Genomic DNA, 15,000 nt, shown 5'->3' with positions numbered 1-15,000 from the left:
CTCCCTCTGTGTGGTGGAATGGTAGGTGTGATGGCCAGATGATGGATGTGGAGGCATCATACTCCGACTTCTGCACCTGTGACAGGACGGGCCGCAGGAACGCCGTTCCTGACATCACAGAAGAGGCTCAGACCGTGGGCACCACTGACCTCACTAAGGACATGGCCCAGATGGACCTCAAACCCACAGGTGTGTGTGTGTGTGTGTGTGTTGGTTGGAAGGGGCGGACAATAAGCTGCGTGTGTGTTTTTTTTATTTTTTATTATTATTATTAGTGCTTACACGTGTGAAGAACCCCAGACCAGTGGCTTACATTTGCCCAGACAGAAAAGCTCTAGTCTTTTTATAGTCTGCTTTTTTGTAGATGAAGTCCTCATTAAAACGAATCATTTATTCATTGAGGACAGCACAAAGCTGTGGGGACTGAATTCCCAGGTGGAGGGTCTGTCTGTGCGTGTGTGAGTGTAAATATGAGTGTGTGTGTGTGAGAGAGAGAGCCTGACTGTTGTATTTTCCAGAGGTATTGTGTGTGTGTGTGTGTGTGTGTGTGTGTATAAATATGAGTGTGAGGGATAGGGAGAGAGTCTGACTGTTGTGTTTTCCAGAGGCTGTGTGTGTGTAAATATGAGTGTGTGTGTGTGAGAGAGAGCCCCTGACTGTTGTGTTTTCCAGAGGCAGACGCTTCCACGGCTCCTCCTCCACAGGCAGAGGCATCAGGAGGCCAGGGGGCACAGGGGAGCGGCGGCCCTTCCTAAGAGAGGAGGAGGAGGAGGAGAACGGAGGAGGAATGTGGAGGAGGAGGAGGAGGAAAGGAGACCAGGAGAGACGACACAGACGACACAGACATTGGGCAGAAGAAAGAAGGACTCCTTTTGGTCTGAGCCAATCTGAGTGGCCAGCTTCTCCCACAGACTACAACCCGCCCTCTCCCCCGCGTGGCTTTCCACCAATGGCGTGCCTCGTTGTGCTGGACTGTACTCTGGAGCTGGACACGGTACTAGCCGTGAAGCTCCTTGAAGTTGGCTTGTTTTTCCCTGCCAACGTCACACAAAAAGCACAGAGTGTTTGTTTTGTTTTGTTTTATATCTCTCTCTTCTTTTTTTAATTGAACCATAATACTGTCTGTAATATATGACAAATAACTTTAATGCATAGTCCTACAGTATCTCTATGAAGTTTTTTTTCTTGTTTGTTTTAAAGTGAAAGTTTGAAGTTATCTTCCCTGGTGGGTCATGGGATGGGAGCTCAGCTTTTGCTCTTGAACAACAGGAAGAGCTGGAGCCTTTTGCATCCTTTTCTAAATGTGTGCTGGAGACCTCAGTGGACTGTTACAGAATGGATTTAGTAGCCTGTGATCTGCCGCAGTGTGTGTGTGTGTGTGTCGTGCAGCCTCACGGTCCTGATGTGGCCGGAGCCTCTCGAGTGTGGTTCTGGAGCAGAGGTGGAGCCCCCCACGCTCTGAAATGGAACGGAGCTGGCGCTCAAGTTCGTGACCCAGTTTCGTGCTTTCTGATGACCGTGCTGCCTGAGAATGCGCTGTAGGGAACATATTTATTTCATGTTATTCAGTAGAGTTGCTTTTGTGTGCGAGTGTGTGAGTGAATGTGTGCGAGAGTGTGTGTGTGTGTGTGTGTGTGTGTGTAACATACTTGGTGTTTAGATACAGGGAGTCTGGGCATCACAGTGGCGGTGAAGAACTCACTGCTCTTATTTTATGTTTTTACGGTAACAATCTCAGAATAAAAGAAATTTCACTGGAGCGTTGTTACTTGCACCACTCACCACCACCACACATGACCCACACACCAGAGCCTGTTGGACATGGTCCATTAGCTTTCTACTCTGCCACAGGCCTTGAAGATAAGTTTATTTATTTAACATACAATAAAATCGCTTTGGACAAAGGCGTCTGCTAAGCAACATAACCATAAAATAACCATTAAAAATAAATATTGAACCACAAAACAAATATTGAATTACATTAGATGTACAATATATCACATGAGGACGATTGCGTTTACTATATTTTGTGTACAACACTGCCCTCTGGTGATCGCAGGCAGTGTTATCACAAGTTCTTACAAGAGGTGGCCTACCAACAGTTCTAGAAAGATCAAGTAATTCGATTTGTCCTATTAAGATTCATTTTGGCTGACCTACATTCTGACTTTCACACAAAAATCAATTTAGGTTACCACAAGTGTAAGAAAATTTATCATCACAGTCTAGAGTAGTGACCACATCACTGCTTAAGGACTTTGAACATAGGGTGGGCCAAGCAAGGTAGGTACTATTTAACTTAAGTGATGGTGGTGATGGTCCATGGACCCGTCTGCAATTGTCATGGCAACCATCGTCCTACATCCTTGTGACTGCATGCAATTGATGTCTCGTGCCATATGATAAAACGGGTCAGTATCGTGACTGCGCACTTACTGTAAGTACGCCTAGTGCTTAGCGATGATGCAAGATCACCAGATACTGTCAGTTAATAGAGGAAAAGACAAAAAATAGTAAGACTACTCACGAAAGTCCCCCAGTATAAAGTTGTGTCCATTTTATTTCCAGTGGAGGCATTCTATTAAAATAGGCTATAGGACAGCCTGCATTTCAAAGCTCAAAATAATTTCCCCGTCAAGTGAAAGTCTCGAGGATATGCTAATTGAACATTCCTCACACCTAGTCAAAACATTATTGTTCTGCCTGTAGCAACTTCGCTTTGAAACCATAGACAGTAAAAGAAACAGGGTCGTTTAAACTTGGAGGACAGGACACCCCTGCATTTTTACGCTTGTGGTATCGTCCAGTAAGAAGTATGGAACCCATGGTTACTTCATGTCCTGCACAACTCTAATTTCTTGCTTTCTTTCTCAATCAGGAAACTACAATGCACAGCTTCGCAGAAGTAAGCCAGAATTGTTCTCGTTAATGCGTGTACATGGGCAGCAGTGCTACAGCACGTTTGTAATGGTACCCGCGGGACATGCACGCCGTAAATCATTCAACAAAAGCTCATTCTTTGATTTGTTACAGCCCCCAGAGCTCATAGCTACTTATTGGTAACATTTGTTCACATCCGTCATAGGCTATCTGGTTTTATGTGTTAATATGTCAAAGAAACCATAATTCTGAAACCATATTATATGATCAACTGGGCTTTGCTCCGACAACATTTTCCTCCCATTTTGTTGACTGTGTTCCGCGCGTGGTCTTCTCATTGGGTTGCACAGGTAGAACGCGAGGCTATCACAGCGGTGTTCAGGAACAGCAACAGCTATCCCACCCCAGTGTCGGCAGCTGTCAACCACGAGACAGACACTTCCGACGGGACCCGTTATATCTCAATTTCCACGGGTGAGGCTTAACGTTGAGCAGACGCACACCGTTACGCCAACTGCTTTTTGAGCATTATCTTACGTAGCGACGGGTCCTGCCTCCCTCCACTTCTGTTTTTGAGATCTTTTTCTGCCCGGTCTCGTTAGTGTGGAGTCAGGTGGAACACACCAGGGCAACTCGTCTACCCTTCTCTCAGAACTGGACTCTACAGTGCGACCACAAGAGTGTGCTGCAGTGCCTTCCACCATCGCCCTGCACACACACCAACAGAGAGTAAGGCTTGTGCGCACCAGAGGCGAAATTCACTGTTCTTATGCGCACCCAGAAGCCTTCCTCAGTCCATGAAACACACTACACCAGGGGTATTCAATTAAAATTCAAAGAGGTCCAGTTACTAAAATGTCCTCCCGGCAAAGGTCCGAATCTTAAATTGTCACTGAAAATAGTGTAGGCTACCCTGAAGTTAATAAAATCAATAATGCATGTACATTTCTAGGCCTATTTAATTTATTGTTACATTTCAAGTGTTTTCAAAGTAATATGCTTGTAACATACCAAAAAGTCTTAACTTGAATGGTACTTGAATGCAAAACAATACTGTAGTTGTCTTTACTAGGCCTACATTTCAAGAAAGACAGACAACAGACACTGAATTTATTCTGAATAGAATAAATATAAAGTGCAAAATAACTTTGAGCAGCCTGAACTTAGGGCCTATTTCAAGCAGCCTAGGCCTAATGTAAAACATTCCGAATCTTTTGAATAAAATAAAAGTGGATCTTTAAGAAAAGAAAAAAAAGACCTTTGCATACTGCGTTCTAGTATCCTCTGCTAATAGTTCAGATGTTCTTGAATCTTGTTGTTGAAGCTGACAATGGGATCTGTAAAGTTTCTGCAGCCGCATTAAGCACTCATTCACAGCTGCTGTCCCATCGCTAAATGCTCTTTTGTGTTGCATCAAAATCCACGCAATCTTTAACGAACACTAATTTGCCTGTACATGCATGCGTGATCACACGAGTAGACCTGTCATAGTGTGCTTTCAATTTGATAATTATTATCCTACCTCCGCCGAGGAAAGTAATGTTTTCATCGGGGTTTGCGTCTGTTCTGTTTGTTAGCTCTCGGAGTGCTTTTCAAGTTTTACTTGCCCTCACTGCGGACTTCTGCGTGTACCTTTCCTCTAACGACCCGTGTTTGATCTCAGTGACGCACGCTAACGTCGCCACAGTTTCACAGCGCATATTCACAGCAGCACGAACGTATTGGTCCGTCCGTCCATTCATCTTTAAAAGTTCGGTTTTCACCATCATTTTTGAGCAAGCCATTTTCTCTCACCTCCTCTCTCTCCCGCTAGGCCTATTCTCTGTTGCTGAAAGGTAAACAATCGAGTTGATTGGCTTAGCTACGGACGATGCTCTTTGATAATATTAGGCCGACAATTTCAACGGGTCCGGACAGCACCGTCACTGGGTCCGGACCCGGACCGCGGTCCGCCATTTGGTGATGCCTGCACTACACTGTCAGACGCCTTCTAAAAAGCTTAAATCATATGTTCATATAAGCCTGCACTCACTCATACCATGAAAATGAATATTAAGATGACAGACATGGTTAAGAAACATTTAATGAGGATACAAAGGTGTGCCCAAATATTCATGTTCTGGTCTTCGTCTTCCTTATATCTGTTGTTCAGTTCCACAGCACCCTCAACATCCTTCTATCTTGAAGTATCTTCCTTTCAGTTTACCATTCTGTGTGAGTTGGGAAGAGGCATTTAGCCTTTTAAAACAACTTCTGTTTCAACAGGTTGCTAAGCAGCTACTCGCCTTCAGGAACTTATCGGGCTGTCATCAGTCAGGCCTCAGGACGCCAGTATCTGGAGGTGAGCTCGTTAGATAATTGTTTGTTTGTTTGTTTGTTAATTTGTTCATTTTAACATCCGTGTACAATGCCTTTGTCAACAGTATAGCGCCTAGAGCATTATAGATAGTAGAGCCAGATTGTCAGTTCTGTGCCATCTACCAGTGTCTTAGCTAAACTGCAGGGATTTGTGTCGTGTAGTTCAAAGGGATGTCGGCCCCTGTGCTGTGACTGGGGGAGATGTAGAGAATAATCCAGGCAATGCCCCATGAGTCTGTTAGCTGAATGAGGGTGCAGTGCTTGTGATTTGATTGGAGATTGGCTGGTAACTTGAGACCAATCTGCAGGTATGGTCCTGCAGTGGTCTGCAGACGAGCCTGGACCTCACGGCTCTGAACGTGCACGGGGCTGTGTATGAGGATGGTAAGTAGGCCTAACATGACTGTCCACTTTTCTCACCTTGGCTACATACAACACAACCAAACTCAGCTGTGGCCCATACACACCAGGGAGCTAGCACCACACTGCTTATGTATAGAATAGAATAGAATAGAACACAGAATAAACAAACACATTTCGCGTAAACACATTAACTGGACATACAGCAGCGCAAACATCAATGGTTATAAAGTCAGTAGAAAAGGTGATTACTCACTTTGAGTCGAGAATATTAATGGCATTTGGAATAAAGGATTTTTTTTTTTTTTTTTTTTTTAAAGCCTTTAGCCGGTGGGACCCTGTAACGCTTGCCAGGCTTTAGAAGTTCAATATGTGAATGTGTGTGTGTGTGTGTGTGTGTGTGTGTGTTTGTGTACAGCTGCCCTTGCGTGTCTGGCCTGGACGGCGAGTGAGCGCCAGCTGCTCTACGTTGCTGAGAAGAAGAGGCCAGCCAAGGCAGAGACGTCATCTTCATCATCATCATCGCCTCCGCCTGCGCCTCCGCCTCCATTCTCCTCACCGGTCCGGCCATCTCCAGCAGAGGCCTTCGATGTTAGTCCTGAATCATACTGTCCTGAATCATATTGTTCCATAATGATATAAGAGCAATAGCTAAGAATCACATAATCAACAATAACGAGTAAAAATAAATGTGTGCGCGTGTATGTGTTTGTGTTTTGTGTGTGTGTTTGGTGTGTATTTGTAATGTGTATGCTTTGTGTGTGTGTGTGTGTGTGTGTGTGTGTGTGTGTGTGTATTTGTTATGTGTATGTTTTCTTTGTGTGTGTGTGTGTGTGTGTTCTGTGTGTGTGTGTGTGTATGTTTGTCTGTGTGTGTGTGTGTATGTTTGTCTGTGTGTGTGTATTTGTTATGTGTATGTTTTGTGTGCGTGTGTGTTCTGTGTGTGTGTGTGTGTGTGTGTGTGTGTGTGTGCTTGATGTGCCCTAGGATAAGAGTGTGTATGTGGAGGACTGGGGAGAGGGCCTCACTGGTCGCAGCTCGTCTGTGCTGTGCGTAGCTGACCTGGACAAAGGTCATGTGATCATCATCAAGAGCGTCCCACAGCACACAAGCCCTGCCCAGGTACACACACACACACACACACACACACACACACACACACACGGATAAGAGCATGAGCCTACCATGCTCAGGGCCCCAAAAAAACAGTTGATGGTTCCAGAAAATGGGCTTGCATTGCATCACATACTGTTCATCCAGGAGGGTCATAAAGACATACAGTATTTAGGCCCTTAGTCATTTGGCAGGTGTGTCAGGTGTCAGATGTCAGGTGTTTGACACATGCATGATGTAAAGAATGTTGACTGTTGACACAGTATGTGTGAATAAGGAAAATATGAGGGTCAAGCAGGAGGATATTACAACATTGACTCATTAAACGAGTAATGACCCGTGTGTTGTTACTGTATATGTTTGCATTTCTCTCTCTCTCTCTCTCTCTAGCTCTCTGTCACATCATTGATATTTGCATTGTGTGTGTGTGTGTATGTGTGTGTGTGTGTGTGTGTGTGTGTGTGTGTGTGTGTTACATTTTTTTCCTGGGGTGTGTAGGCTCTTTGGACTCCAGATGGTGAAGGCGTGATCTATGTTGGGTTGTTTGAGGATCCTTTCAGACTAGGACTGAAGTTCTGCTCCAATCGCAGGTGAGTGTGGTGGGAGATGGGTGAAGGGCTCTCATCTGCCAGACAGGCGCCCCCTGTTGGCTGGCTGACTGACTGCGTCCTGATTAGCTGTGTGTCTGTCTCAACAGGTCCAGTTTGTATCACCTAGATTTGCAGGGTCATCTCGGTGAGTGAAGAAATGACTAGCTCTGTGTGTGTGTGTGTGTGTGTGTGTGTGTGTGTGTGTGTGTGTGTGTGTACTCTATACATTTGTTGGAGATGTTGCATGTCCATGTTATTGCTTGTACAAACCGTATCTCCATTATCCAATTCTGCTGTTGCTGAGTGTGTGTGTGTGTGTGTGTGTATTATGTTGAGGCTGCTCTTATATCTACTCTTTGGTCGTGATTAGAGAGCTTGGCAGACTGGCCGGCCGCTGGCCAGAGTGTGTCGTGTCCGCGCCTCAGTCCCGATGGACGCTGGCTGGTGTACCTGAAGGGGGAGGTGTTTGGACCTCACCACCAGTGCCTCAGCCTCCAGCAGGTACACACACACACACACACACACACACACACACACAGACACACACACACACACAGACAAACACACACACACACACGCAGAGACACAGACAGAGACACACGCGCGCACACACACACACACACTTTTACATTTACATTTAGTTATTTAGATGATGACTTTAACCAAAACGGCTTAAAAAAAAGGGGAAACAATCACGGTACAGTGTGAAAAGGACATGTTAGTGTAGCAACAAGTACTACTCACGTAACAGTAGTGACAGTTCAAGGAAGACAAACAGTAGTCTATTGGTACAGTAAGTGCTTGATTAAGCCTGTCCAGTTAAGGAGGTGTTCTCTGAAGAGTTGTGTCCTCTTTTGGAAGCTGAATGGTGTTTGTATGTTTACCAGTATGACTGGCAGACCAAGAAGACCTCTGTGCTGCTGGATGTTGTGAAGAGGCCAAAGCCAGGTAGACAATTCTGTGTGTATGTGACTGTAAGCCACTCTTACAGGGGAGCTACACCAGGCGTGTAACTCAAGCGTTCCGTTCGCAAAGCATATGTTGCAGCAGCTGATAATCACTATAATCAATGGAAGTAGCTACACCAGACGTGACAGTGGGACGTACATTCTAAAAAAATAGACCAGTCTTCTAAAATGGATTTTGCGCCTTGCGAATGGAACGCTTCAGTTACACGCCTGGTGTACCTGCCCTGTTATACTGTATTACAGTGGTACAATATCAGAGATTGACAGCTACGGGTCATTAACATTAAACAGTGTGACTATGGGGCTTGTAATGCTGTCTGCTTGTGTATGTGTGTTTGTGTTGTGTGTGTTTGGATGGTACAGGAGAATTTGCGGGAATCTATGAGGCTTTGCCATCACGCTGCTGGTCCTCAGACAGCCAGAGGATTATATTCAGCAGTGCTCGTGGAAACTACAAGGTACACACACACACACACACACACACACACACACACACACACACACACACACACACGCATAGACTAAGAATGTCTTGCATTTAACATAGGCTTTGTCTTCTGCTAGGATCTCTTTGTGTTGGACATAATAACCAAAAGAGTGACTCGGCTCTCAGACAGTAAGTAGCTAGCATAGCAGTGAATTTCTAGTTTTTGTATGTAAAAACGATGCCACATGTATGTCTACATGCAGTGTTATCGATGGCACTTAGAAAGTTTGTGTAGCTCAAGTGAAACTGCCATCATGGAAACAGTACATCACACTGTGTGTGTGTGTGTGTGTGTGTGTGTGTGTGTGTGTGTGTGTGTGTGTGTGTGTGTGTGTGTGTGTGTGTCGCAGCCTCTGAGTTTGGTTGTTGGAAGCTGCTGCTGGTACATAAGGACCTGCTGGTGGTCAGCTGTTCCGCCCCTAACCGTCCCCCACGCCTGGTATGATGACCCTCCAACCGAACGCAAGCAGGACAGATTTCACATTAGAATATTAGTTAATAGATAAATCGTTTTTTCCAGGGCAATAATCATTGTCACACATGTTTTTGTGTGTGTGCGTGCGCGTGCGCGCATGCGTGTGTGTGTGTGTGCGTGTGTATGTGTGCACAGAGGGTGGGTTTCCTGCCTCCTGCAGGTGGAGAGGCGGGGATCTCCTGGGTGACCCTGAATGACCCCTCGCTGAACTGTGAGCTGGAGTGGCGGGCGCCTGAGCTCAGTCCTGCTCCCCAGGAGGAGAACCTCCAGTTCTGTGAGTCCCATAGAGCCTGAGCGCCACACCTCACACAATAACAACAGCAATACTAGAAAAGCACTCTGAGAGCACAGACCTCCGCCAAGCGAAAACAGAACCGCCTCCTGGATCAAGGCGGTGATACGGATCACTCCCAAAATGTATTTGTTTTTTCCTTTGGTCATTTCAGAACTTTCCTGAAAATGTTATTGAAATCCATCCGCACGTTTTTGAGTTATCTTGCTAACAAACAAACAAACAGATAAACAAACCCTGATGAAAACCTCCCTGGCGGGGGTAATTACATTGTATAGCCATATTTTTGTATCCTTAGAAGACGTCTTACTTATTGCTAGAAAAATTGCAACGTGAAACCACAAATTAACCGGATCAAATGTATTCAATGTAACTAAACACAAACGCTGGTTTGGACCTTGGTCCAGACTTTCAGGCGTGAAAACGCCTTAAACACGTTGCAAATGGGTACAAAAACAAATGTGTTGCGTATATAGTTTTGTTGAGTTTATACAACTACATGAAGAAACACTCAATTCTGCCGTGCCCAGTTGACACTCCTTGTCTGTCCTCCCTCCAGCGGGCCTGCGGATTGGAGTGCTGCTGGTGAAGAGGGTCGTTCGTGATCGCTCAAAGCTACCTTTGGTCGTCTTCATTCATGGTAAAGTCCTACTTCACACCCTAACATGTCTCCCATTTCTGAAATATTTGCTGCTGTCTGCTCTGATCCCTTTATGAGTGATGTTTCTTCATCTCTCCTGAACTCACTCTCTTTGGTATCTGTATAGTTTCTCCTCTCACTCACATGTCTAAACAAACACAATCCACACAGCCTTTTCTTTCATCTCTCTCTTTCAAAAGATGTTTGTTTGTGAGTAGTAACAGGTGTGTGTGTGTGTGTGTGTGTGTGTGTGTGTGTGTGTGTGTGTGTGTGTGTGTGTGTGTGTGTGTGTGTGTGTGTGTGTGTGTGTGTGTGTGTGTGTGTGTGTGTGTGTGTGTGTGTGTGTGTGTGTGTGTGTGTGTGTGTGTGTGTGTGTGTGTGTTTCCTCAGGCGGTCCACACTCTCAGTTCTGTGCCGAGTGGATCCCCAGCGTAGCAGCTTTGGCCAATCTGGGCTACGCTGTGCTTATGGGTAAGACGCTAGCAGCATAGACGCTAGCATACAGTAGCTTAGAGGAGTGTTTCTCTCTAATTGGGCTTAAACAATTAATCAATTAATCAATTAGTTGCCAACTATTAAGTTAATCAGCAACTATTTTAGTATTCTAGTTAATCAGATTGTGTTTGATCGTATAATTCTCTGATAGCAGCTTCTTAAACATGAATGTTTTTCAGCTTTATTGAGGCAGTTGAGGACATAATCTTTTTTTTTCTTCAATTTTCTGACGTTTTATTGATCAAACAACTAATTGATTAATCAAGTAAATAATTGATAAGCTAAACAACTATGAAAATAATCATCAGTTGCAGCCCTACTCTCAAATTGCTGCTATAACCTACTTACTGAATCTCACATGCTAGTAGACAGTCTGACTGTGGTAGCATGGTTCTTGCATGCAATGTATCCTTGTGTCTGGTTCCTGTGTCTAAATGCTTGTGTGTTTGTGGGAGGATAGTGAACTACCGTGGCTCCACTGGCTTTGGGCAAGATAGCATCCTCTCTCTGACTGGGAACATCGGTTGCCAGGATGTCAAGGATGTACAGGTGTTGTATACTAATATGGATCCTTCAACACCCTAATGTGCCTGTTTAAAAACATTATTCACATCATACACATACTCCCTCGCAAGCATGCAAAGCCCTCAGAGGTCTTAGAAAATTTCATTCTTTTATTTTCATTGGATTGCTTATATTGACACTATTTATTGTTAAGTAGCTATTCTCTTTAGTCAACACTATAGTATGATCAACTGCTAAATTGAATTATTGTGTTGTTTTGTTTGTATGTCGACAAAAGCATCTGCTAAGCACCATAACCATAACCATAACCATAATCACTGTCGTTTTCTCCTCTGACTTCCTGTTTCCCAGAGGGCCGTTCTGTATGCGCTGCAGGATGACGTGACCCTTGACCCCCAGCGGGTTGTGGTGATGGGCGGGTCACACGGTGGCTTTCTGGCCTGTCACCTCGTCGGTCAGTACCCAGACTTCTACAAAGCGTGCGCAGCCCGCAACCCTGTCATCAACGCTGCCACTCTTGTTGGCACCAGCGACATAGTGGACTGGTGAGTGCACACACACATAAACACACACACACATACACACACACACACACACACAGATTCACACTTCTATACAGTATGAGTATGTTTACAGGTACCTATAGACATGTAATACTCTGTGATATTTTATATGATGTGCATGATAATGTTTTACCCTTTCTTTGTGTGTGTGTGTGTGTGTAGGCGATACTCCTCTATGGGACTGAAGTACTCATTTGGGCAGGTCCCCACTTCAGAGGCACTGAGCCTCATGCTGGAGAGATCACCCATCATACATGCAGAACAGGTACACACTTGCACATTCACACACACACACACACACACACACACACACACACACACATACACACACACACACACACACACACACACACACACACACACTCATACACACACACACACACACACACACACACACACACACACACACACACACACACACACACTCATACACACACTCATACACACACACACACACACACACACACACACACACACACACACACACACACACACACACACACACACACACACACACACGCACACGCCTTACAGCTTTATTTACAGCCACATAATATAGTTGAGAGCTGTCTATAGTTTCTTGTACTGGCTTCTATGGGAGATGGCAATTAATGAACATGCTATTTGTCATCCATGAAACTGTAGCTCCACAGATCTCCTTAACTGTGTGTGCCTGTTGTGTGTTGGAGCAGATCCGTGCACCTGTGTTGCTGATGTTGGGGGCTAAAGACAGGAGAGTGTCCCCCCACCAGGGCCTGGAGCTCTACAGAGCGCTGAAAAGCAGGAACTCCCCCGTCAGGTCTGCTCTCACTGTCACACACACACACACACACACACACACACACACACACACACACACACACACACATACTTGAACTTATAGTTCATGACATGAGTGATGGGCTCTTTGATTCTGTGGTCATGTCAAGCCATATTTGTTTGAACTGAGAAGTACATGTTCATGAATGTGTGTGTGTGTGTGTGTGTGTGTGTGTGTGTGTGTGTGTGTGTGTGTGTGTGTGTGTGTGTGTGTGTGTGTGTGTGTGTGTGTGTGTGTGTTTTCTTTGTCACAGGCTGCTGTGGTTTGTGGAGGATGGCCACTCTCTTGGGAGTGTGGAAACTCAGGCAGACTGCTTCATCAACATTGTGTTATGGTTCCAGCAAGCTTTGAAATCGAAGCGACATTGAGGCAGCACAAACACACACACACACACACACACTCACACGTACACACACACACACACACACTCTCTCTCTCACACACTCCCTCTCTCCTCCTTTCTTAAGCTCCTTCAGTGACAATACTGTGTTTTATAGCAATGTTTTGCAATGGTTATGAGACTCATAAAGCACTCTGAGACGTGGCATACTGGAGCATTGTGTCTGTATTCATGATTCTTCACAGTGCGTACAACCATTTTACAGAACACTCAAGGTAAAGTTGCATGATTGAGATGTGTGCAGAAAGTATCAACTGGTGTCACGGTTTATATGAGAGGGTTCTCATGGACAGGTGTTTGTCAGAGTTCAAATTCTTCTTCAGTGCATTCTGTTCTAAATAGCTTTATGAAAATATTTCAGGTCTGTTCAATAGTCATTTTGCCACTCAGTAAATAAGGCTGTGCGTTTGATATTTTGGTAGTGATGTCCCTCCTAAGGGTGTAAAAAAGAAGAGAGAAACACTGACCAATTATTAGTCATTTTATTTACTGAGTCCCTTAGCTTAGGTCATGCTGTATATTGTCAAGCTATATGTTAGATGGCACTTCCCACTGGATCTCTGGAGGAAGCAGAAACACTTCTAGTCCCCAGGGACTCAAAGCTTAAAAAAAAAAACATATTTTAAATGCTTGAACTCCACCTGGACTGAGATGATTATAACCAAACCAGTCTTCTTATCTTCTGAACACATCTCATATTTCATTAGTAGTATAAAACAAAATATAAAAATCACAAAATTAAAAAAAAAAAAGCGGTTAGAATCCTGTGCTAGGTATAGAACGAGAGCTGCAGGTGCAGATCTCTCTGTGACAGGAGGGAACCTTTGGTGGAGAGCTTCATCAGAAACACTATGATGGACATCAAGCACAGTGCAATGTACGTATGGAAACTGGAGTGTGTGTGTGTGTGTGTGTGTGTGTGTGTGTGTGTGTGTACAAAAAAAAGGAGTGTGAATGAGTACGGACAACTTATGACTGTAAGGCTGGATACGGATGCGACTTAATGACATAAAAATGCTAATTGTAAAAAAAGTTGATCTTCACGACGCTTACATTCTTTTAAACGAGCATCCATAAAGACATGGTTTGTGTGTGTGTGTGTGTGTGTGTGTGTGTGTGTGTGTTTTATAGTGTGGTACAAGTGGTTATAAGAGACACCTTTCCCTGAGACTGATGACGTGAGACTAGCAGCACCAGTGTGCTCTGCCCTTGGTTGGCTTGCGGAGCCACACACTCTGTGTTCCTGTGTACTGTTGAGGTGTGAATGCTGCATGTGTGACCACGTGGTTCTCCAAGTGTGTGTGTGTGTGTGTGGGAGGGGTAGACTGAAAGAGAAACGGCCCATTCCGCTTTATCATTCTTGTATAGAGCTCGCTTTCTTCCCTCTGTCCTCCTCTCCCTCTCTCCTTCTCCTTCCCCTTCCCTCTCTCTCTCTCTCCCTTTCTCCTGTGGGGGCATTTCTACAGGCCTGTGCTTTCCACCATGTTGTAGGCTTCGTACAGGAGATTCAGCAGGTCCTTCTTCTCCTTCTCAGGAAGGAAGCTGGCCTGGGCTGCATTGATGTTCTGCCCAGAGGAAGACACAAACACATGTAGACCATCAGAGTGTGTGTGTGTGTGTGTGTGTCTCTGTGTGTGCATGTTTGGTTGAATTGTGTTTGTCAGTGTGTGCTCTGACAATAAGTCTGTGTGTGTGTGTGTGCATGCATTTGTGTTTGGTTGACGTGTGTTGGTAGTCAGTGTGTGTGTGTGTGTGTGTGTAGAGAGAGAGAGAGAATTCATACCAGTGTCTTGAAATCATCCTCAGTGAAGCCCATATGTTTCTTCACAGTCTCATAGTCTGTGTCCAATGTGGAGTCAAATATGAGTGGATCATCAGTGTTGAGGGAATAGTTGGCTTTGTCCTTCTTAAACCTGCAGGACACACACACATACAAACCTTATCAACACAAAAACACACATGCCCAGCCTGGAAATAATGCACACACACACACACACACACACACACACACACGCACGCACACAAATTAAATAC

General features: G+C 44.8%; 3 protein-coding genes across 4 annotated transcripts in view; 2 read left to right on the top strand and 1 right to left on the bottom strand.

Annotated features, from left to right (window-relative positions):
* The window catches only part of pkig (protein kinase (cAMP-dependent, catalytic) inhibitor gamma), a 13,128-nt gene extending 11,369 nt beyond the window's left edge, over positions 1-1,759 (top strand). For both annotated transcript variants that reach the window (XM_062540920.1, XM_062540921.1), the window contains 2 exons: positions 26-189; positions 673-1,759. In XM_062540920.1, the coding sequence (XP_062396904.1) occupies positions 39-189; positions 673-755 (234 nt within the window). In that variant the 5' untranslated portion in view covers positions 26-38 and the 3' untranslated portion in view covers positions 756-1,759. The remainder of the gene's footprint in view (positions 1-25; positions 190-672) is intronic.
* Positions 1,760-2,807: 1,048 nt separating this feature from the next.
* zgc:136971 (S9 family peptidase) lies at positions 2,808-13,111 on the top strand. Its single transcript, XM_062540918.1, has 22 exons — positions 2,808-2,905; positions 3,231-3,354; positions 3,483-3,609; positions 5,146-5,221; positions 5,547-5,622; positions 6,017-6,189; positions 6,586-6,720; positions 7,210-7,301; positions 7,409-7,446; positions 7,672-7,802; positions 8,189-8,249; positions 8,633-8,727; positions 8,834-8,885; positions 9,107-9,195; positions 9,367-9,505; positions 10,083-10,163; positions 10,554-10,634; positions 11,119-11,207; positions 11,535-11,728; positions 11,909-12,011; positions 12,439-12,545; positions 12,820-13,111. The coding sequence occupies exons 1-22, from the start codon at positions 2,888-2,890 to the stop codon at positions 12,932-12,934; spliced, it is 2,196 nt and encodes a 731-aa protein (XP_062396902.1). The 5' UTR covers positions 2,808-2,887; the 3' UTR covers positions 12,935-13,111.
* A 322-nt stretch (positions 13,112-13,433) lies between these two features.
* ada (adenosine deaminase) overlaps positions 13,434-15,000 on the bottom strand; it is an 18,932-nt gene continuing 17,365 nt past the window's right edge. The window contains exons 10-11 of the mRNA XM_062540919.1: positions 14,750-14,879; positions 13,434-14,531 (exon numbers count right to left, since the gene is read on the bottom strand). Coding sequence (XP_062396903.1) covers positions 14,427-14,531; positions 14,750-14,879 — 235 coding nt within the window. The 3' untranslated portion in view covers positions 13,434-14,426. The remainder of the gene's footprint in view (positions 14,532-14,749; positions 14,880-15,000) is intronic.

The sequence above is a fragment of the Sardina pilchardus genome, chromosome 7, assembly GCF_963854185.1.
Source record: "Sardina pilchardus chromosome 7, fSarPil1.1, whole genome shotgun sequence".
NCBI lineage: Eukaryota > Metazoa > Chordata > Actinopteri > Clupeiformes > Clupeidae > Sardina > Sardina pilchardus.
Note: the sequence above shows the minus strand (reverse complement) of the source record. Positions and strands in the feature narration are given on the sequence as shown.